This window comes from Salmo salar, chromosome 14, assembly GCF_965601325.2.
Source record: "Salmo salar chromosome 14, fSalSal1, whole genome shotgun sequence".
In the NCBI taxonomy this organism is placed as follows: domain Eukaryota; kingdom Metazoa; phylum Chordata; class Actinopteri; order Salmoniformes; family Salmonidae; genus Salmo; species Salmo salar.
The window spans coordinates 87,172,305-87,194,940 of NC_138304.1; the positions used below are offsets into that span (position 1 = coordinate 87,172,305).

The 22,636-nt window shown below is 40.2% G+C and overlaps 1 protein-coding gene across 2 annotated transcripts in view; it reads left to right on the top strand.

The window, feature by feature from the left end:
• The first annotated feature begins 1,452 nt into the window (after nt 1-1,452).
• The window catches only part of trps1 (trichorhinophalangeal syndrome I), a 174,554-nt gene continuing 153,370 nt past the window's right edge, over nt 1,453-22,636 (top strand). Inside the window, exons 1-2 of one of the 2 annotated variants that reach the window (XM_014142659.2) lie at nt 1,453-1,759; nt 7,073-7,384. In XM_014142659.2, the coding sequence (XP_013998134.1) occupies nt 7,372-7,384 (13 nt within the window). In that variant the 5' untranslated portion in view covers nt 1,453-1,759; nt 7,073-7,371. Of the gene's footprint in view, nt 1,760-1,948; nt 2,064-7,072; nt 7,385-22,636 lie in introns of those variants that run through there. The other variant, XM_014142661.2, reaches the window with a different exon arrangement.

Below are 22,636 nucleotides of genomic sequence, written 5' to 3' on the forward strand. Positions count from 1 at the left end.
TGAAATTAACTTTTTTAACTTTTATAGAGTGTGTTTGTAAATGTATTTAAAACATTATTATTATTATCATCATTAGTAGTAGTATTATTATCGTTATTATTATTATTATTATTGTTACTATTCACATATCATTTATCTCAAAACGTCCCTTGTGTCTTTCGTCAGCAACTTCATTTTCAATTTGCAACTTAGTATGCATTCCAGTTTTGTATTTACAATCTATAAACAAAATGAACCTTATGCATGTCTAAAGTACATCAGTTTTTTGTTAACAAATGTGTTCTATTATATTTTTCACTGGAAGAAAAGTGTAATAAAGTGCATTTCTGTGTTGAAAAAGTGTATTTCAGTGTGAAAAAGTGTATTTCAGTGTAAAAAGTGCATTTCAGTGTAATAAAGTGCATTTCACATCTGCAGTATACATTCAGACAGATCTCCCACCTTTACACTGTTTTGTATCTCCTTTTTAATAAAGCGTTACTTATGATCTATTAAGCTGCTAGAGATGCTGGAGTCCTCAGGTTAGTATGGCATTTATGGTGATATGGAAACCCTGTCCACTAGAACAAATTGGATTGATTGATCATGAGTTTTTAATGAAGAGGCAATAAATGGGGTATATTCATATTTCTTCAAGTGTGGCTTTTTGTGTGCATGTAGAAGCTTACGCAACATGCTTGAGCTACTTTTTCTATGAAGAAAAAGTAAAAATGTTATCCCCTTAAACCCTGGTAGAATATAAACTCTTCACTTATAATAGTGCTAACATTATGAGAATGGAAGGTGCAATATGGAGCAGCCAGTAGGATCTTTTTGATACCCTACTTTTAAAAGAAATGGTGAATAAAACTTAATAGAATAGATTAACTCAGCACAACCTAATATTATCCCTGACATCAGTAAGGCCATTGCGAGATTAAATGATCAAATCAATTGGGTTATCATAGTGTATACATCTTCATTTCAATCAGGAAATATTTATATCATCTACGCTTAGTCTGGGACATTTGAATAACCACAGTCTTGTGATTTGTTGGAATTGTGATGATTTCTCGACTAAAGAAAATAATGGCTATCATATACAGAATAGTAAAGTTTTGCAACTTTATGTCATGATTTCCAACTTTCATGGCAATAAAATATACCTATAACATAATTCAGAAATACCTAGGTCTAATGAACATAATATTTTGTATCAGAGCAGATTTTCTGTTAAACAAACGTATATTCACACTAAATCGACATTAAGCCAACCATATATCAATATAGCGATCATATACGATTAATATTAGGCCATTTCAAATATTACGATGAAGTGGATAAACGGTTCACTTGTTATTATTGCGTTATAGCTTGGTAGTGAGGATCAGGGATGCATCTGTCCCTTTAAGAACGACCGGTCTGGGGTGGCGCTTTCCTCCGCAAGGGCTTCTTGATATTAATAGTGTTGGTGTCTTGAAACTGACGTAATGCTTGGAGTCTGAGGTCCTGTCAAGCGATAACATTTCTGATAAAGAACTGGGATCACTGCAAACTAACCGTCCTTTTCCATCCAGACTCGGGCGTTTTAAATATTATACACAGTCACCCTGATTCCACGTGCACAGGCGAGATTCGAAATATTATATCCCCTCTAACAAAAAAAGAAATAGTAGGCTACCCCGAGATCAACAAACAAACAGCACAAAGACGGTTCATGGCTTACGCCAAAGCTCCACCATCTTTCAGACTGCAAAGACTATTGCAATTTAATCAACAGGTAAGGACAAAGCGAATCAATGCACGTTACGAGTACGGAGGCGAACAATTTGAAATTACAGTAGTTCCAGAATGCGGATCGCTTTTAGAGAATGTTATGTAATAACTAAGGGATTTCGTGAATCAGTAGTGAGCTACTTTGCTGTAAAAAAAAACAGCAGGGCTTCTCGGATTTCACATGGCATGTAGGTTTTGTTGGGTCAAACGCGTGAGAAAATGAAATGGGCTACTTGGTAGAAGCAGTAGCCGTAATAGAGGGTGTAAATATTGAGACAAGGGAGAATAACATGAGTTCCGATCAGTAGGTTTGTGGCTTACTTTTCCCTTCCAATTTCATTTATTAATTAGATTTCAGATGTTGTAGCATTCTTGTAAAGGCGCGACGCATTCTGGATAGGTGTTGGAGACAGAATATAGTTATGGTCTTGAGAATATCTGTGATCTAAGTCACACAAACACACTAATAAGACGAGGATTTTATTTGGCGCATCGCGTATTTCTGTTTTCATTGTTCGTATTAGAGAGCATGGTAGAGAGTATGTTAAGTTACAATGTATTTTCTTCGGCTTCTGAAACTTTGTATATATTTTGAAGTGTATTTTGATGTTTAATGATTCATTCATGTCGAGAACTGAGTTAAGTTTTCCACTCAACTTTCCGTAAACGGTGATGTTCCTCAAAGATAAGAAAATGCGTAGGCATGGCAACACACTTGGGTCAGAAGAATATGTAAACTAATTACAATAAAATGCACATCCAAAAGATTTCACCAGTAGCCTATCTTCTAAACGTTCCACATGTTATTCGTAACCTTCGAAGTTCTAAGTTTTGGTTTTCAGAATGTTCAAGTCATGTACTAAAACAAGAAATGTAACAACGTGCTTGTAACTTTATCAATGACCAATCACTTGTTAATTCCTCCTAAAAAAGTAAGTCATTTCTCAAAAGTCTTTAATATATTTTCCATGTGGAGGGGATTAGGCTACATCTCAAAGGAGATGACACAGAGGTGCAGTGTGTGTGTGTGTGTCTGTCTGTGGAAATTCAGAAAGTTTAGAGCAGCATGTCTGGGCATCATGATGAAGCGGTTCACTTTTGCAGAAACTCAACATAGATTTTCATTATGTTTTGCTACAAGCGTTATAAAGATAATATAATTATGCCTTATTACTTATACCTGCCCCATTACTTTTATGAGGAGGTGAGATATTTTGGTCAGCTACTCCTCTACTCTTGGTGCAAAGGGCTACTTTCAGAGGCATGTACAACTTTGTTACTGGTAGTGTAAAAAAGTTACATATTCTCAGTGTGTATGCTTGATAGTTACATTATAACCATGTACATAGTAGCACATAACCCCCTAAAGGTATTGACTTTTTCAAAAGCCTAATGTTTAACATTTAGACAATGTTTCTGTCTATCTAAACTGACTATTTTTCAGTTGGTAAGATCTAAGATCATCTATGAGCACAACTCTAAATCACCAGATTTTCAACTTCACTTAGGCTCTTGTTTGTAGTTACATTGTTATGACACAAAATTCCCCTGTTGGTTCCAGTAGAGGACTCATACTCTTTCCTGTAAACTGTGAAACCAACCTTCCTACACGACAACATGGGTCTGGAAATGATACACCTTCTGTCTATGAAAGCCCTCTTTCTTGTCAGTGAAAGTTTGTTAATGATGTGGCCAAAGCAAATAAATGCTTTTCATCATTCAGAGGGGAGAAAGGTTAAGCTGAAACATAGTCTCAACAACACTCTGTGTTTAACAATAGTTTAGTTATTTGGACACCTGTATGTCTTATAGACAAATTAGTTCTGCCTTAATAGTGTCAACACACACATGCATAAATAGTATTTAATATAAATAATATGCATCAAAACATCTGGTTGCAAAAATCCACTTCTCAACGTAGACTTTGTCCTCACTGTAGCCTTGTATGTATTAAATCTGATATGTGAAGCACTTGGTAAACCGTTAATTAATTAGGTTTACACTGTACAATGTTTTGTCACAATATCCATTGATGTAAGCAGCCACTCTAGCCTAATTTTCTAAGAAGATTTTACTTTTGCTTTTATTAGAGGATTATGGAAAATAAAATGACTTATCATGAGTATTCTGTGGTACTCTATACAGGGAGTGTTTCTTTCAAAAGTGAGAGAAAGATCCACATGGTTAGTTTGATAAGAGCTGTTTGAAGTGGCTGCTGAATTGTGCTAGGTATATTTGAAATGTGAATGGGATCCCATCTGTGAGTTCTTTGGAGGGGGGTATGCAATAGATCAACTCTTGTATAGTTAGGAACTTTATGGCTGACAGATGAATTTGGGTCTCGTTGGTATGAGAAAGCAACAGTGGGGGGTTTGCATTTGTTATACATGGCTTTAGAGTTTGCACAACTACTTTTAGGGAGATTTTTTCGAATCGCTGTGAGGCCAGCCTTTCACTTCGCGGTGTATCTTTGTACCAGATTCACCACGTAGGTGCTGCTTAATAATTCATTATTAATGAAAAATAAAATCTTTTGAGGCCTCATGAAAGAAAAAAAGTTACATATAATATAGAAACTGGTAATGTCTTGAATCCTAAAGGATATGAGAAACCAAGAGCAGATAAAAACTGTGCATGGCTCCTTGTAAAATTGTAGACATCAAAGATGATAATGTAATATGACACGTTGGCTACTACAGAAATTAGGTACAATTGTGATACATTAAGGTTTAGATTTGTTTGGTCGACTCAGACATCCTTCATTGCCATTCAGCAATGTTTCGGCATTTTCTGGAGGCGGTTGTATCTCAATGAAAACATATTGAAACTGAAAATCAGACATACTGTATGACATCTGTATAGTCATTTTTGACCCTCGAACAGGTTGTGTAGGTTACTCCCCTCATATCCATGCACTTAAATAGACAAAGGAAGCTTAGATTTACCATGAATAAAGGCCTACTCACATGTATGTTCTCACGATGGTGTCTATGGAACACAATGGCCTGTCTCTTTAACCCGAAAAGTGCCAACAGGTGTACATTTTGTTCGAATTTCAAAACCCTTAAAAAAAAAAATGCTTATTTGTTTGAGAATTAGAACCACTTTCTTGTGTTAGAAAAGGTTAATAAAATAAAAAGTGTTACTGCTTGACAGACAGTGGCTCTTCGCATTTACATTTCAAATATACCTAGCACAACTCTTTGCAATCATTACATGTTTAAGCAAAACATATGTTGGTGCTTTTAGGGTTAAAAACATTTTAATGCTTTTGCAAATGGCTAGACACCTTCCCTGGTGGTTTGATACATGCAACCAGGAGAGGCAGGAAACTTTCGATTTTCTTAAACCATTTGACGTAATTCTAAAGTTTACTTAGAGAAGACAGACAGCAGTAAATGGTAGCCTTAAAAACTTTTAATAGCACCCTGGCAAGGAAATAGTTTGTTTTCCAGATTTGTGGGAAAATGGAACCAGGGTAGGAGTATGTGTAAGCAATAGTTGTTGATACAGCTACTTTTTCTCATTTTATTTGTTTTAAAAAGTCCTTCTCACTGTCAGTTGCTGATGCAAGACGTGACAGTTCATGTTTTTCACACAACCATTGTATTTAACAGATTTTTTTTTCTCAAATTTCCAGATATTCTGAACACCAACCTCTTAAAAGACTAGAAAGTAGGCTAATAGGGCTCTTCGACGTGTTCACCTGTTAACGCAAGTCAGTACTTTAACTACATATAAAGGTTTCCCCAATGGAAAAGCTCCTCAATGTGTCCCCTCCAGCCATGTGGATGGGGGTGGCTTGTACTTGCCTGGCTACACCTCCACATGGCTCTGGCCAACTGACATTTCTTCTCCACCATGAGTCTGGATTTGCCAGAAGATTTCTGGGAGGGAATCAACTAATTATCTAGCTTTGATCATTTGAATCAGCTGTGTAGTGTTAGGGCAAAAAACAAAACGTGCACCCCTTGGGGTCCTGAGGTCCCAGTTTGGGAAATGCAGGGTTAAGGTTAGGGTGAGGGTTAGGTAAGAGTTATGGTTAAGGTTAGGTTAAGGGTAGGAGTTAAGGTTAGGTTTTAGGGGTAGGAGTGTCCCAAGGATCCCGGATAGCACTAACCAAATTTGAAGTCACACAAACGACTTCTAGGATGGCAGTTTCCGACTGAATTTATGTAGTGATCGATAGAGCAGCGGAATTAAATTCAGGGTGAGTCGTCAGGCAAGGCTTGCACTGGGCTCTGTATGCAGCAGTGGCTTGAGGTGTGGTTTACAAGGTGTAATGATGTAGGACTAGACACTTGCTGTTTCAGATTTGGGATAAATCAAGAGTCCTGCTATCTGTGTCGGGTAGACATTTTGTGTAGGTTTAGGTCAGGAATTTCCCTTTATTTGCCCCAGCCACACAAGTACCCTACCCTCTGTTCTACACCATACTTATAAAGAGAGAGTGTGTGTGTCTATTTACTGTATCTTAGGATTTCCATAGTGCACTTTGGGGATAGCCAGTGTAGAAATTCCCTGCCCATCACCAAGAGACAGATATACCCATTGATTAGGAGTAGAGTCTGCTAAAAACGTGGTCCGTTCCCTCTCCTCTCTGGAACACTGACGAGTCAGTTTTGCCTCTCAGTTTATGATGTGTTAGCTCGTTTCTAAGTGTCTGTCTATCAGTGTGTGTTCTTTCTTTCCTCCATTATTTTTCAGTGTTTTTCCTTCTTCTCTCATTGTGGTTTAGTGTTCCTCTCTGCGTCTGTGTGGTCTAGGCCGGCTGTAGTGGGCACAGCATAGGCCATTACATTGTCTCAGACAGGTTGGACAGGATGACTCGTCGAGAAGAAGGGGGAAAATAGTGTTCCCCCGATAATGTTTGTTTTCCTGTTTCCAATTTGGATTGCCAGAGGGCCTGTCGTACCGTTAGAGCTCCTATTCATTCATGAGTCCGACAGACCGCCAGTTTGATGATGCCTGCTGCTTGCTGCTAACACGGCACAGGACTGACTCTGATTTGTAATGACCACGTCGTTAATTGTGTTTTTACTGATCATTGTTCTTTCTCTCGAAATCACATGGAATGCAAGATGTCGGGTCTGTATGGTCTTCCTAACTTTTATAACTTTTTAACTCGTTCCAGCTTCCAAGCTTTAAAAAATATATACTACTTTTGAGGTCTACTTTCATGTTTGATGTGTATTTGTGGGATACGTTTTTAGATACATGTAGGCTTTAAAGAACACATGGTGTTGATTTAGCTTTTTTGTGCTTCCTTGATTTTTACGTGAGTTTTCTTTCTGTTTTGAATGGTGTGTGATTGCAGAGAGAGAAGCATTGTGACTCGTGCTGCGGTGGAACCCAGGACTGCTATTACCTGTAATCTCCTCTGAAGACATAGGTGGGAGAAGAGAACAACCTTTAAGATTTCTGAGAAAGACCCTGCCAACAACAATAACAACAACAACAGCAAGACCAAAGAAAAGACAATGGAATAAATGCATCTCCGGCATGGACGTGGAATAAAGGATACCTCAGTCAAGAACCAGGGCAAGGACTCTGGATGTTGTTCCTACTCTGATATCTGGCTCCCTGTGGAATCTGTGCTGATAATGCGCTAACCCAATGCTCAGCAGAGGTATGTATGCTCTCTATTCTCCTATGTCCTGCTATCTGTGACTTGAATAATACATCAATTAGGCTTAGAAATATTGTGAATGGTGTTTATTTTCACGTAACTTGAAATCGTGGCAAGTCAGTGGAGGCCAAAAGTGAATGGGCCCAAAATGGTTAGGATTGTGATGTTGTATTTTTATAATTTCGGAAACCGAGTCCCAGGCGGGTTTCTCAAAATATGTTTTATAGTACTGTAGCATGATCCTTGTTGGAGTGGAGTTGTATTGTTCGGCTCTTTCATTTGAAACAGTTTTATGTTCTTAGCTTTGGTATATTCCAGCATTTTGATCTGGTGTTTAAGTCACTACCATCTGTATTCTTTTAGCTTATGTGGAATGTTGTCTATATGGACTTAATGTTGTCTATATTGACTTAATGTTGTCTACATGGACTTCATGTTGTCTATATTGACTTAATGTTGTCTACATGGACTTCATGTTGTCTATATTGACTTAATGTTGTCTATATGGACTTAATGTTGTCTATATGGACTTAATGTTGTCTATATTGACTTCATGTTGTCTATATGGACTTAATGTTGTCTATATGGACTTAATGTTGTCTATATGGACTTAATGTTGTCTATATGGACTTAATGTTGTCTATATGGACTTAATGTTGTCTATATGGACTTAATGTTGTCTATATGGACTTAATGTTGTCTATATTGACTTAATGTTGTCTATATTGACTTCATGTTGTCTATATGGACTTCATGTTGTCTATATTGACTTAATGTTGTCTATATTGACTTAATGTGGTCTATATATTGACTTAATGTTGTCTATATTGACTTAATGTTGTCTATATTGACTTAATGTGGTCTATATATTGACTTAATGTGGTCTATATATTGACTTAATGTTGTCTATATTGACTTCATGTTGTCTATATATTGACTTAATGTTGTCTATATTGACTTCATGTTGTCTATATTTACTTCATGTTGTCTATATATTGACTTAATGTTGTCTATATTGACTTAATGTTGTCTATATATTGACTTAATGTTGTCTATATATTGACTTAATGTTGTCTATATATTGACTTAATGTTGTCTATATTGACTTCATGTTGTCTATATATTGACTTAATGCTGTCTATATATTGACTTAATGTTGTCTATATTGACTTCATGTTGTCTATATATTGACTTAATGTTGTCTATATATTGACTTAATGTTGTCTATATTGACTTCATGTTGTCTATATATTGACTTAATGCTGTCTATATTGACTTAATGCTGTCTATATTGATTTAATGTTGTCTATATATTGACTTAATGTGGTCTATATTGACTTCATGTTGTCTATCACTGGTTTTCTCCCTGGGCCACACACATGCTCATGGCTCCCCAGTCGTCTAACATTCTCCGTTCACTCTGCTCTTGTCTATATGGTTCAACTAATCGTTTTTCATCTTATTGTTTGTATGGTCATGATCTCATCCTTTACAAAATGTTCCAGGAGGTTGTTGCTACAGTATAAAGTAGGTTTCTACAGTGTTGTTATAGCTTACTCATACCTAACATGTATTCATACTAAGAAACAAAGTTCAGGTTATTTTGCAGGGTAGGTTGGAGAAAGTTACTGGCAGTACATATAGATAACAGCATTTCAGGGTATTGACTGATGAAACATGAGTGCTGCTTTGCCTTTGCTGTGAACCTGCAGAGGAATAATTAATTATGGAGATGAGCCTAATTAGTGGGTGAACCAACACCTGTCATTTTTCTAAACAGCTCAATTTGTCTTCCATTCAACAGTGTGTCCTTGTGCCTGTCATTAGTCAATGCTTGCACCTTATCACTCCTGATAAGTATACTACAGTATTGCAACATTAACATTATTTAATAATTACAGTCTTTGGTTTTAATCGCAAGAAGAATTCAGCCATTTAGGCTGTTTAGTTCCAAATCTAGTATTATGTTATTTTCTGTGTGTTGCACTATTGAACTCGCAGACTTTAGTCTTAAGAGTAATAATGCAAAAGCAACGAGCGTAGAAATGAAATAATGTCATTATGTTTGGAAAGTGAACACATAGTTGAGGGTTTGGACTTCTGGACAGTGGCTGAACTCAAATGCCGTATCTCAAAAAGTGTGCCATGGTAGAACATTCTCTCTCTCTCTGGATATGCATATTAAACACTTGATTATGAGCAGCTATTACGAGACATTTTCTTTGTTAACGCTGCAGAAACGCTGCAGAAACGCTGCAGAAAGATTTTCTCATGACGGTCTTGCTATTTCAGCAGATTTGTATAATGTTTAACATATGCTATCTTTTCCATCCAGACTTCTCAAAACTGAAAATGTCTCTGTACTTGAGAAACACCATTACCTCTGTTACAGGAGCTAGTGTTATAATGCGCTTAGCTCAAAGATTTCACTTGGTACTGGGAGGTAGGGAGTGTGTTTCATAGAGACAGCTGAGCTATTGTTAACAACCAACATGCATTCATTTGATCCATGTATTTCACATTTCATTCTCATACTAAACTCAGCCATAGAAAACCTAGCCCCAAAGAAAAAAATTACAAAATTGCCTATTTTAAATACTTATTTCAATTTAATTTACACTAAGTATACAAGCCCATCCTGCTCTTACCTTGGTAACTGTTTGTAGCTCATTTAGTAGAGTATTACACTTGCAATGTCAGCATAGTGGGTTCGATTCCCGGGACCATCTGCAAAATGAATGCACTGTAAGTCGCTTAGGATAAAGGCATCTGCTAAATGTCTTCAATTATATTATTATAATATTGCATCTAGGTGTACTTCTAATTTATGTGACCTAAATGTGGGACATCAGGTGTGGGCGAGGTGGATAGAGGATGTTGTTTGACATGTCATCTGAGCCCATTCGGAGTGCTGAGTGTGATGCCATCATCTGGATCAATGTCTGTGCTGAGACCTGTTACTTTTTAGATATACAAGTCCAGGTACTGATATGTTTTAGTAGGCTAATCATTATTTATTTTTTTGTGGGTAGATCAGTTTTAATATTGCAGATAGATTGTAGCTTCCAGCAATGTAATTGTCAGCATCATTTCCAGTTCCCCATATATTTATTATGTATATATATATATATATTAAATTAGGCTAATCATTATAATATATCAAACATTCCATTTAGCAGACGCTGTTATCCAAGGAGACCTACAGTCGTGTGTATACATTTGAAGTATTATATGATATTAATGTGATATTAATTACACAAATACTGACTGAAGTTCTAACACACAGGCGATTTTACAGGACCAATAGTGTGAATACCCTACCACTCTCCGTAACCACACAAATTTTATTTGGAGCTATTCTGTACTCGCACGGACAAAAGTTTCACATAAAGAAGATATGCCCTTAACTTGAGAGATGAGCTGTTGTTTTAACTAATTCACCCCTTTTCTGATAACAGTTTTGTTGGAGGTAAGCAAAAATACTAGGCTCATTAAATGCAGCCTTGATTTTTGTAATCCTTGTGAATTATATTAAGAAATTGGTGAGTCGTCAGCGCAATGCTTCTGTAGGAACAAGCCTCAGTGATATATGGTGTGCCAACGTGTTTGAAGGACGCGCTGTGCCAAATGATTCTATAAGTGCTTATTTAAAAGTCTAAAGACGAGAACATTTTTCATGGTTTTCCAGTGTCTGTATAAATATTTCTTGTTGGCTTGGTTCTGCTGTTGCTACTCTATGGCACAGCGGACCGGGTTTTTTCAGGCCATGTCAGCCAGTTACTGTAGCTCTCTCATGTCCACAGCTTTCTCTTTAACCTAAAGTATATGGTGCCCCATTTCAGTCCATTTGTCCTTCAACTAATTTATTTATATTTTTTAAACCCTTAAATTCTTGTTAGGTATAGTATTTTTTCTACACAGTGCAAGGTAACTGAGCTCTGGATGTCCATTGCTCTTTGTTCGAGGCGTACAGTCTTTTTGACCGCTTCTTATTTCCCAGAACAGGATGGAAATCATACATGTGTAACTTGGAACATGTAGTGCATCGAAAAGATGCTTATCATTACGCAGAGCAAGATAATGATCTCTTTGATTGCTGAGTGGAATTGAAACTCTGGTCGGTCGTCTTTTTCACTCTGTCAGTTCGCAGCGGTGTTTAACATTACCAAGTGAGGTAATTATGATCAGCAAGAACACTGACTTGTACCCCACATGAGGTTGTGGTTGAAATGAGGTCTTCTGAAAGAAAAGTGCCATTAGAGTTCTAGAACAGTGGCGTGAACCTGCTCATTAAGGAAGGAAAGTTTGACCGTTGGTGGCTGATTACGCCGTGATCTACCCTTCATTCCTTTGCAACTTATTGCAATAACCCTGAACCCCACTGAACTAATCTAATTAGTTTGAGAACAAGAAATTATCCTGGATCATTTGCAGAATGCTAGACAAAGGAGCGATTCATTCTCTTGTGGCGTTAAAAAAGAAATGGTTAAGTGCAGGCCTGCCTGTTGTTTTTAGTGGATTATTTCCGCAAGGCCTGCACCATATGGTGGTGGAAAAAAAGGCCCCAAAAGGGGCAAAGAAAAAGGGGGACGGGCGCTACAATGAAGCTGCAAAAACAAAGCGTCTTGAGTCAAAACCCATTAAATTAAAGGGTAATGTCAAATGCACCACACACTCAGAGGTTGATTATTTTAAAAGCCAAGCTGCATTAATCAACCTCTACATCATCATCTTTGGCAGCTTGAATAATGTTTTTTCTTTGCCCTTTTTTTGCATCTAATTGCAGATACAAAAAAAACTGACAAAATGGTACCGACCACACTGTTCACACATATGAGTCGTCTGGTCAGGATCAGCCCAGGAACAATATTGAGCCGCTAGTCCAGAACTCCAGACTGTACATTGTTGAGTAATTCTACGTTGCCAGGCTATTGGTGGGGCTCCATTTCAGGTTGCCAGGTGACAGAGATTGCATTCCTTCCTTGTCCATAACTACCCAGGATCCTCCAGGATCAGACCACCAAGGTGTGCCACCCCCATTGGCCACTACTGGGGTGTCTTGCGGCCAGTAGTAGACCAATGGGAAAATTTGACTTGTTAAATACTGACCTGGGGCAGTTGAATTTACATGCATCTCAACCAAAGGCTAGTCTTTTCACTTGCCAAAGAAATTAAGAACCGTAAACGCTCTCTTTCCTGATGGGGTTGCTTTCCCAAACACTCCAAATAATCCACCCTCACCCGCTCCTCTCCACAGAAAGGCCAATTCACAAATGTAGGTGTTGCTACAACATCGGGGAAGACGAGCATTACGTTTAACTATAGCCTACCTGGTTGAAAAGCCTTCTTTCTTTTGCTAATTGAAGGTTTAGAGGATAGAAGCTATTCTGAGTATGCTAGGGCAGTCCACTGTATGTCTGTGGCTGCTAAACTCAGAAGCAGTCTGAGTCCTCTCCCTTCACGTTAGTGGTTATTATCCAGCAGAGGAGTGTGTATCAGTCTGGAGTCTGAACTCTCCGTTGTCGCTGTTTTCTCAGTGTGTTGTATCACTGTTACTGTCCTTGACAATGGGCCTTAGCTGTATTTAAGATCATTGTAGAACTCACAGGGAAGTCTCACAGACTGATGTATACCAGAACCACATTAAAGTAGAACTGACAGCGTTTGAACTACTTCGCAGAAATGAAACAAACAGATAATCATAATATCGCTCTAAAATATAACATTTGCAGTTTATGCTTCAAAACAAACTTTATAAGAGGTTTTAGAAATAAGTTACATTTGACTGAAAATTCCATTACGTAGAGTAAGGCATTGTTCGCAGAATTAAATGGATGCAGTCAATGCATGATTAATAGTCTAATAGTCTAATACATTTTGCTATCAGGTTGTAAATCACAGCTAGTTCATAGTTTGCTGCCTCCAGCCATTCAGGAGATGAACTGTTTCAGTTTCACTGACCCAATATTTTGAGAGAAAAAATAAGGGCCAGAAGAACGCTACCTGCCCCAATGTATAGTGCCAACTGTAAAGTTTGATGGAGGAGGAATACTGGTCTGGGGCTGTTTTTCATGGTTCGGCCTAGGCCCCTTAGTTCCAGTGAAGGGAAATCTTAACGCTACAGAATACAATGGCATTCTAGATGATTCTGTGCTTCCAACTTTGTGGACCTTTTCTGTTTCCGCATGACAATGCCCCCGTGCACAAAGCGAGGTCCATATAGAAATGGTTTGTCGAGATCGGTGTGGAAGAACTTGACTGACCTGCACAGAGCCCTGACCTCAACCCCATCGAGCACCTTTGGGATGAATTGGAACGCCGACTGCAAGCCAGGCCTAATCGCCCAACATCAGTGCCCAACCTCACTAATGCTCTTGTGGCTGAATGGAAGCAAGTCCCCGCAGAAATGTTCCAACATGTAGTGGAAGCCTTCCCAGAAGAGTGGAGGCTGTTATTGCAGCAAAGGGGGGACCAACTCCATATTAATGCCCATAATTTTGAAATGAGATGTTCAACCAACAGGTGTCCACATACTTTTGGCCGTGTAGTATATGTGTTATATTTGTGTTGGTGATGGTTGTTGGCTTATCATCCTGATAAGGAGTTACAGTACAAAGCTTTATCGAACTTCATAGTGAAACAAAATAGTTAACAACTTTTATATTTGGATTGTGAATACCACGATGCTCTTAATGTATCGAGGAAGCTTTGTTCTCCTAATATAGAGCAGACTCTTTTTGTAGTTTACTATTGACTTTCTGGCAGGAAAGGAGACGGTCCCCTTGCCTCGACAGAACCCATAGAGAAACCTCTAAGCCCTTCCTCCCTCTAGCCTTTCTCCCTGCCAGAACCCTGCTCTGGTTGCTGTCGGTATCCTGTCATAAGAGACATACGTTTGGTAGCTCAACTCTTTATCTCTCCCACGCTCCACCCCCCTCTCCTCAGCCCTGTTACCGTCCCATAACTCTTCAGGCATTCCTGTGGACCAGACAGAGAGTGGGTCTGCAGCCGTTCCACCAGGCCCACTCAGCACCTATTATGGTCAACGGGCCGTGGTCGCTGTCAGGCCCGGCGCGTTTTGATTCAGTGTCTGCCCCATATCTTCCTGCCTGCGCCTCTTTTCACCATGTTCTTAACTTCCCAGATAGGAGATAAAATATCCATAAACAGCACTTGAAAGAAAATGTAAATGTTTATAGACTTCCTGCAAGACTTATCTGATATTGTTCTTATTTATACGTCCAGGAGTTGACTAAAAGTTGCCTGGGACAAGCCAAACTCAGCTAAAGCCCCTCTTAGTACAGGGAGCCTGGGCTGTGCCAGTGGAGGCTGCGACTGAACAGAAGGTTTAAGTGGACAGTTGGCCCTGTAGACGAGGAGCAAGGCTGTCACTGGGGCTGGAAAGAATTCTGAGATAGTACAAGACATTCTCTTCTTCCAGTCCACCCCCAGCCTAATGCAATGCACCCTCAGCCCCAGTCCCAGCCTTAAATGACCAGCACACTCTCTTATCTTGATAACGGGCTGAGTGTGGAGCTTTGTGAAACATGGCTGCGTTCAGTGTGTGTGTGTACACTGTTCAGGGTGGGCTGCCTGGTGGTTTTATCAGACTGCTTTTAAGGGAATTTGCTTACAGTGGAGTGTGAAGAGGGTGCTGACAGGACGGTGTCAGCGTTTGCTTTCACCCAGCATACAGTACACAGAGCCCCTGTTGAGAGAAGGTCTTTCCCCCAGTACACAGAGCCCCTGGTGAGAAAATGTCTTTCCCCTAGTACACAGAGCCCCTGTTGAGAGAAGGTCTTTCCCCTAGTACACAGAGCCCCTGGTGAGAGAATGTCTTTCCCCTAGTACACAGAGCCCCTGGGAGGAGGGCAGCTAACTGCTCCATGGAGAGAGGCTGGGAGGAGGGCAGCTAACTGCTCCATGGAGAGAGACTGGGAGGAGGGCAGCTAACTGCTCCATGGAGAGAGGCTGGGAGAAGGGCAGCTAACTGCTCCATGGAGAGAGGCTGGGAGGAGGGCAGCTAACTGCTCCATGGAGAGAGACTGGGAGGAGGGCAGCTAACTGCTCCATGGAGAGAGGCTGGGAGGAGGGCAGCTAACTGCTCCATGGAGAGAGGCTGGGAGGAGGGCAGCTAACTGCTTCATGGAGAGAGGCTGGGAGGAGGGCAGCTAACTGCTCCATGGAGAGAGGCTGGGAGGAGGGCAGCTAACTGCTCCATGGAAAGAGGCTGGGAGGAGGGCAGCTAACTGCTTAATGGAGAGAGACTGGGAGGAGGGCAGCTAACTGCTTCATGGAGAGAGGCTGGGAGGAGGGCAGCTAACTGCTCCATTGAGAGAGGCTGGGAGGAGGGCAGCTAACTGCTCCATGGAGAGAGGCTGGGAGGAGGGCAGCTAACTGCTTCATGGAGAGAGGCTGGGAGGAGGGCAGCTAACTGCTTCATGGAGAGAGGCTGGGAGGAGGGCAGCTAACTGCTCCATGGAGAGAGACTGGGAGGAGGGCAGCTAACTGCTTCATGGAGAGAGGCTGGGAGGAGGGCAGCTAACTGCTTCATGGAGAGAGGCTGGGAGGAGGGCAGCTAACTGCTCCATGGAGAGAGACTGGGAGGAGTGCAGCTAACTGCTTCATGGAGAGAGGCTGGGAGGAGGGCAGCTAACTGCTCCATGGAGAGAGGCTGGGAGGAGGGCAGCTAACTGCTTCATGGAGAGAGGCTGGGAGGAGGGCAGCTCTTAAGAGCTCTATGTGTGGGTGGCAGGAGATCACTTTTATGGTGCTGCCGCTCCTCTCAAATTGATGAGTCAGTGCTAGCCCTGAGCCTAGAGAAAGGAGAGCGAGAGAGAATGAGGGAAAGAGACTCACTCTGAGTGGGTGAACACACACACACACACACACACACACACACACACACACACACACACACACACACACACACACACACACACACACACACACACACACACACACACACACACACACACACACACTCACACTTGCATACGTCAGCTTAGGATTCTATTATTATGACTGCAACCCCTATAAATTCCACACCCCAGACACTAGGGCTGGGAATTGCCAGGGACCTCACGAAGCGATATTATCACGATACTTAGGTGCCGATACAATATGTATTGCGATTATAAAGGTCACACTTTATTAAAGGTCACACTTTATTTGGACAGTCCATCTGTAGATGCGCTACAAATGGTCATACTATCAACAAACTATCTGTTGATAAGCAACTGAAAATTTGTTGATGAGCAACTACTTGCTAAGCTTACAGTTAGTGTAAGGTTTAGAATAAGGGTAAGGGTTAAGGTTAGGGCTAGTGTAAGGGTTAAGTTTAGGGTTAAGGTTAATAGATACGTAGTTGAAATGAGCATCTGCAGAAGGACAATCCAAATAAAGTTTTACCCAATTTGATACTGTGAATTCATTGCGTTTTGATGTTCCAAACATATTGCTCACCATATATATGTCTACTGCAGAGGGACAAGAGAGAGCCATGAGAAAACTACTTTAAAACTAATCAGTCATGGAAATAAAAGTGCTGAAAACAAATTGTCTCCCTATTTAAAAAGAAGATGGAGAACAAGCTATGAAGGAAAAGTACTGGAGTTTTGGTGCAATTTAGCGATATTGTAAAAAAATATTTTTATTAATATTATACAGATAAGTAACTATATCGATTTTTTTCCCCCCCATCACTACCAGACACCAGTGTGTAGACAAGCAAATAATTTTGTAATGTCAGAAGAGACATTTTTAAACCAGATGCAGATCTAAACAGAACTCAGTATTTTGAAGGGATCCGTCTTTATGTCTCCTGTGTTCCTAGTAAGGTTACAGTGCATTCGGAAAGTATTCAGACCTCTTCACTTTTTCCACATTTTGTTACGTTACTGCCTTATTCTAAAATTGATTAAATAAATTTTTTCCTCATCAATATACCCACAATACCCCATAATGACAAAGAGAAAACAGGTTTTTAGCAGTGTTTGCAAATGTATAAAAAAAAAAAATACAGAAATACCTTATTTACATAAGTATTCAGACCCTTTGCTATGAGACTTGAAAATGAGATCAGGTGCATCCTGCTTCCATTGATCATCCTTGAGATCTTTCTACAACTTGATTGGAGTCCACCCGACCAAACTGAGCAATCGGGGGAGAAGGGCCTTGGTCAGGGAAGAACCCAATGGTCACTCTGACAGAGCTCCAGAGTTCCTCTGTAGAGATGGGAGAAACTTCCAGAAGAACAACCATCTCTGCAGCACTCCACCAATCAGGCCTTTATGGTAGAGTGGCCAGAAAGAAGCCATTCCTCTGTAAAAGGACAGCCCCCAAAAGGCACCTAAAGAATCTCAGATCATGAGAAACATGATTCTCTGGTCTGATGAAATCAAGATTGAACTCTTTGGCCTGAATGCCAAGTGTCACGTCTGGAGGAAACCTGGCACCACCCCTACGGTGAAGCATGGTGGGGGCAGCATCATGCTGTGGGGATTTCAGTGGCAGGGACTGGGAGACTAGTCAGGATCGAGGGAAAGATGAACGGAACAAAGTACAGAGAGATCCTTGATGAAAACCTTCTCCTGAGCGCTCAGAGCCTTTGACTGGGGCGAAGGTTCCCCTTCCAACAGGACAATGACCCTTAGCACACAGCCAAGACAACGCAGGAGTGGCTTCGGGACAAGTCTCTGAATGTCCTTGAGTGGCCCAACTTGAACCTGATCGAAAAACTGGCTGTGCAGCAACGTTCTCCAGTTGGTAGAGCATGGTGTGTGCAACGCCAGGGTTGTGGGTTCGATTCCCACGGGGGGCCAGTACAAAAAAAAATGCATGAAATGAAATGGATGCATTCACTACTGTAAGTCGCTCTGGATAAGAGCGTCTGCTAAAATGACTAAAATGTAACCTGATAGAGCTTGAGAGGATCTGCAAAGAAGAATGGGAGAAACTCCCCAAATACAGGTGTGCCAAGCTTGTAGCCTCATACCCAAGAAGACTCAAGGCTGTAATCGCTGCCAAAGGTGCTTCAACAAAGTACTGAGTAAAGGCTCTTCTAAATACTTATGTAAATGTAATATTTCATTATTTTGTTTTTTATAAATTAGCAAAAAAAAAAGTTTGTTTTGTCATTATGTGGTATTGTGTGTAGATCGATGAGGGAAAAAAACTATTTAATCAATTTTAGAATAAGGCTGTAACGTAACAAAATGTGGAAAAAGTCAAGCAGTCTGAATACTTTCAGAATGCACTGTATCTCTTCGGGACATCAGCCCTCAGGTCCAGCTCACCAGCTCAGCTGTTGTGGAGGATAGGTTAGCTGGAAATGGGAGTCAGGTGTTAGAGGAAAGGGAATCTACAGAGTAGCCAATGAGCACAGTAAGGTCCTCCCTTCCTCCTATTCATTTTCTCTGGGAGGTATGAATGGTAGGGTGTAATATTTGCAGATGAGGTTCACTTGGTGCTTCGGTCATCATCCATTCAGACCGCAGCGCTGATGTGTACTTTGAACAGTCACAAGCATGTCTGTCTCTGTCTGACTGTCTGTATTCCTCTCTGCCTGTCTGTCTGCCCACCTATTTGTTGCTGGACTATGGTACTACAGCCTCCCTTGAGTCCAAAATGAAAATGCATGTTCAAATTTGAGCACATTTGCATCTGCACTTTTAAGTATCAAGTATCTAATTAAAGTCCTTGTGGGCCTTTTGTTGACCTCCTGCTTTGAGGTCGCCACTATTGAATCATTTCATTGCAAGAACTCTTGATCTTTCGAGCTGGGCTATACATAGGTAATATCTAGCTAGAGCTTGTCATGCTTGGGGTGTCAGACGAATCTTAGTAGGTGGTATGCTTATAGTTCACTGGGTGTGGTAGAGCCGTTTGATTTGGCTTGACTAAAGACACTCAAGGTTACGCCTCATTACAGTAGGATAATCCTTGAACAAAGCAAATAGAAATATCTTGATGAAGCAGTTCAGTTGCCACCTCTTTGCTGATACAAAGGTTAATCATGGTGATGAGTTGTTTGTTTTCTTTAGATGGCTTATCTTATTCAGTAACAATGCCATGATCGTGATGTGACATCGACATCTGTCTGATTCAGACCTGTGTGAACCAGATTCCAACACATACTTTCCCAAACGCACTACAGTAACTCCATTCATATCGCCAGAACAGAATGTGTTTTGAAGCTCAATACGTGGCCTACACTTCGCCCACGATTTGTATTGATTGAGTGTGAAGTGAACTGCCCACCCACCTCACATACAGAGCAACAGACAGGAAGACACAGTCACAAAGCCAAAGCAAATATGAGAGAATAAAGCTTATATAATTGATTTAACTTTATGAAACACATAAAGGAATACAAGACTACTGTCTGCCATGCATGTAGAAACCAGGGCTAGTTCCCTCAGGGGTATGGAAGGGTCTCTGAACATATGGCAGGTTCTGGAACTATGCTCAGACTCGGTATTTACGTCATAGGAAGGAATTCCCCTTGACCACTGCCACAAATTGGCCAAAACTATCACGTATACTCCCTCTCCGGCCACTAGGTCATCAGGCTGCTGATTATCCCACACACCTGTCACCATCGTCTCACGCGATTATCCCACACACCTGTCACCATCGTCTCGCGCACCTGCGCCTCATGACACTCACCTGGACTCCATCACCTCCTTGATTATCTTCCCTATATCTGTCACTCCCCTTGGTTCTTTCCTCAGGTGTTATTGACTCTGTTTCCATGTCGGTGCATTGTTTGTGTTTCGTGTTTATTTTATTTATTAAAACACTCACTCCCTGAACTTGCTTCCCGACTCTCAGCACACTCGTTACAGAAAGAAACATTCTTTCCCGTTGAATCCCATTGTAAAAGAGCCAACTTCGTTGTCGATGTTTTGCTATGAGTGTGTGGAAAACATTTCAACACAAGTAAGACATTAAACTAGTTTAGTATAGTCCGTTTGTATCTCCGCTCACTACTTGTAGCTGTATAGTCCATTTGTTTGTGTTGCTGGTCTTTGCTAGCATAATGTTCCGGTCGGTAGATAGCTAGCACTCACTCACGTTGCTGCTAGCACTGTCATTAAAAGGGGCATGAGGGAAGCCGCACAATATTATTTTTTGTGTTTGTTTTTCTTAGTGAGAATGCTCAGGAGCAGGCAATGTTGAAAAGTAATCTGCCTAGTTAAATAATGGTTCAATAAAAATACATGTTGAACTATGACAGAGATGGCATCATAACAGGGTCTGGAACTATGGGAGAGATGGCATCATAATAGGGAAACCCTCAGGAGAATCATTGCATATTTCTTATGAGAACAATATATAGTCAGCCAATGGGGTTCAGATTGGCTGTGGTTCCCTCCAACCTTATCTTTCCTCACACTTTGTCCACCATTCATATCCACTGCTCCAGAGCAATGATCCTTTGGGTACGAGAGTGGGAAACATCCCCCAGATGATCTCCTTGGGAAGTATCCCACAATAACATCTTTCTTCATATACTTTAAGGCTCGTCTTCATGCTGTGTGCTTGCTGTTGATGTTTTCTCTTCTCCCTTGTGCAATATTCAATTAGACACTCATCCATGTAATATATTTATGTTTTTTCCTCGCTGTGCCTCTCCTTTTTTAATTAATCTGTTTTTGAAGGCGAGCTAGGCTACATGATGGATGGGGATTCAAAGGTGCATGTTAATGTTACACGGGAAAGTTGTCCTCTAGCTTGTATTTTTCCTATGTTGTGGAACTGTAAAATGCTCTAGCCTAGAGATAGTGTAGCATGTGCTTAGCATGGATCAATTGACTATATTCTGGAAGAGCAGTAATGATATTAGCATAGAAAGATTAGACCAAAGTTTAGATCAGAATCAAATGTATTTATAAAGCCCTTCTTACATCAGCTGATATCTCAAAGTGCTGCACAGAAACCCAGCCTAAAACCCCAAACAGCAAGCAATGCAGGTGTAGAAGCATGGTGGCTAGGAAAAACTCCCTAGAAAGGCCATAACCTAGGAAGAAACCTAGAGAGGAACCAGGCTATGAGGGGTTGCCAGTCATCTTCTGGCTGTGCCGGGTGGAGATTATAACAGAACATGGCCAAGATGTTCAAATGTTCATAGATGACCAGCAGGGTCAAATAATAATAGAGAGTGCTGATGCCGGATTGTTTATTTTATAATAAAATCAATTGTAGTTCTCAACAACAAAATATGCAATTCACAATTATAGTATTTCACAATAAATAAATCATCTTTGGATCTATTTCAATACCTCAGGTAAAATCGGTTCTACCTTCTATAGTATCAATTATCACCAGTAAAGTTCAATTCACAAAACAAAATTAAATTCAAATACACATTCAATATATCACAGTCCCACCACATAACATGGGGTGATCAGTCCCAACAAGAATAGAGAATAGTGTACTTAAGCATCCTCCAAGAAAAGTTCCTCTTGAAGAGATACCTTCAGATGTCTTTTTTCTTCTGCATGCAATAGAAGATGGGTAGGAACGCCATTCAAGAAGACTCAAAAACCTTACATGCATGTTGAATAAGCAGGCGAAAACGTACTCATGGATACTATGGAATAGTAACCCAATAGCGAAAGATAAGTATATAAAAAGCTCACATTTGTTGTACAACAGTGTCTATGCTATCTCTTATAAAAATAAAAGAGTATCTCAAATAGTAGACTTACACGTTACATAACAAATAAGTGCACAAATAGCATAAACTGCTCTCTACACAACATGTGCGTCTCAAAAAGATACCATGAAATGGTATCAGTCATAGCAGCAGCTTATGCTGACTATACTGTACCTTTCAGTGTGTCACTCAACTAACAACTAACTTTGAACAAAGTACAAAACAGTAAATAGTTGACTCTTGTACAACAAAATATATTACTGACACCAAATGCATTCGTTTGATACAATATTGTTCACATGGAAAAAGTATAATTACTTCTACAGGTTTACATAACAATTAGCATAAATGGCCCAATTTACATTCACTAACATATAGAAAGTTAGCCTTGGCCCGCTAACAAGGCGCAAATACAGCATAAATATAAAACTCACCAAGTAAATGGTCCACAAACGCTTTCCATCGCTTCTCAAGACGATGCTATGAATGGACCAGCAATTGTGAGCATTTCTCTGAAGATATATCTAAGTTTTACTCGTTATTTCTAGATTTAACTCTGTTTTCTGACTTCACAACAAGAGAAAGTTTGC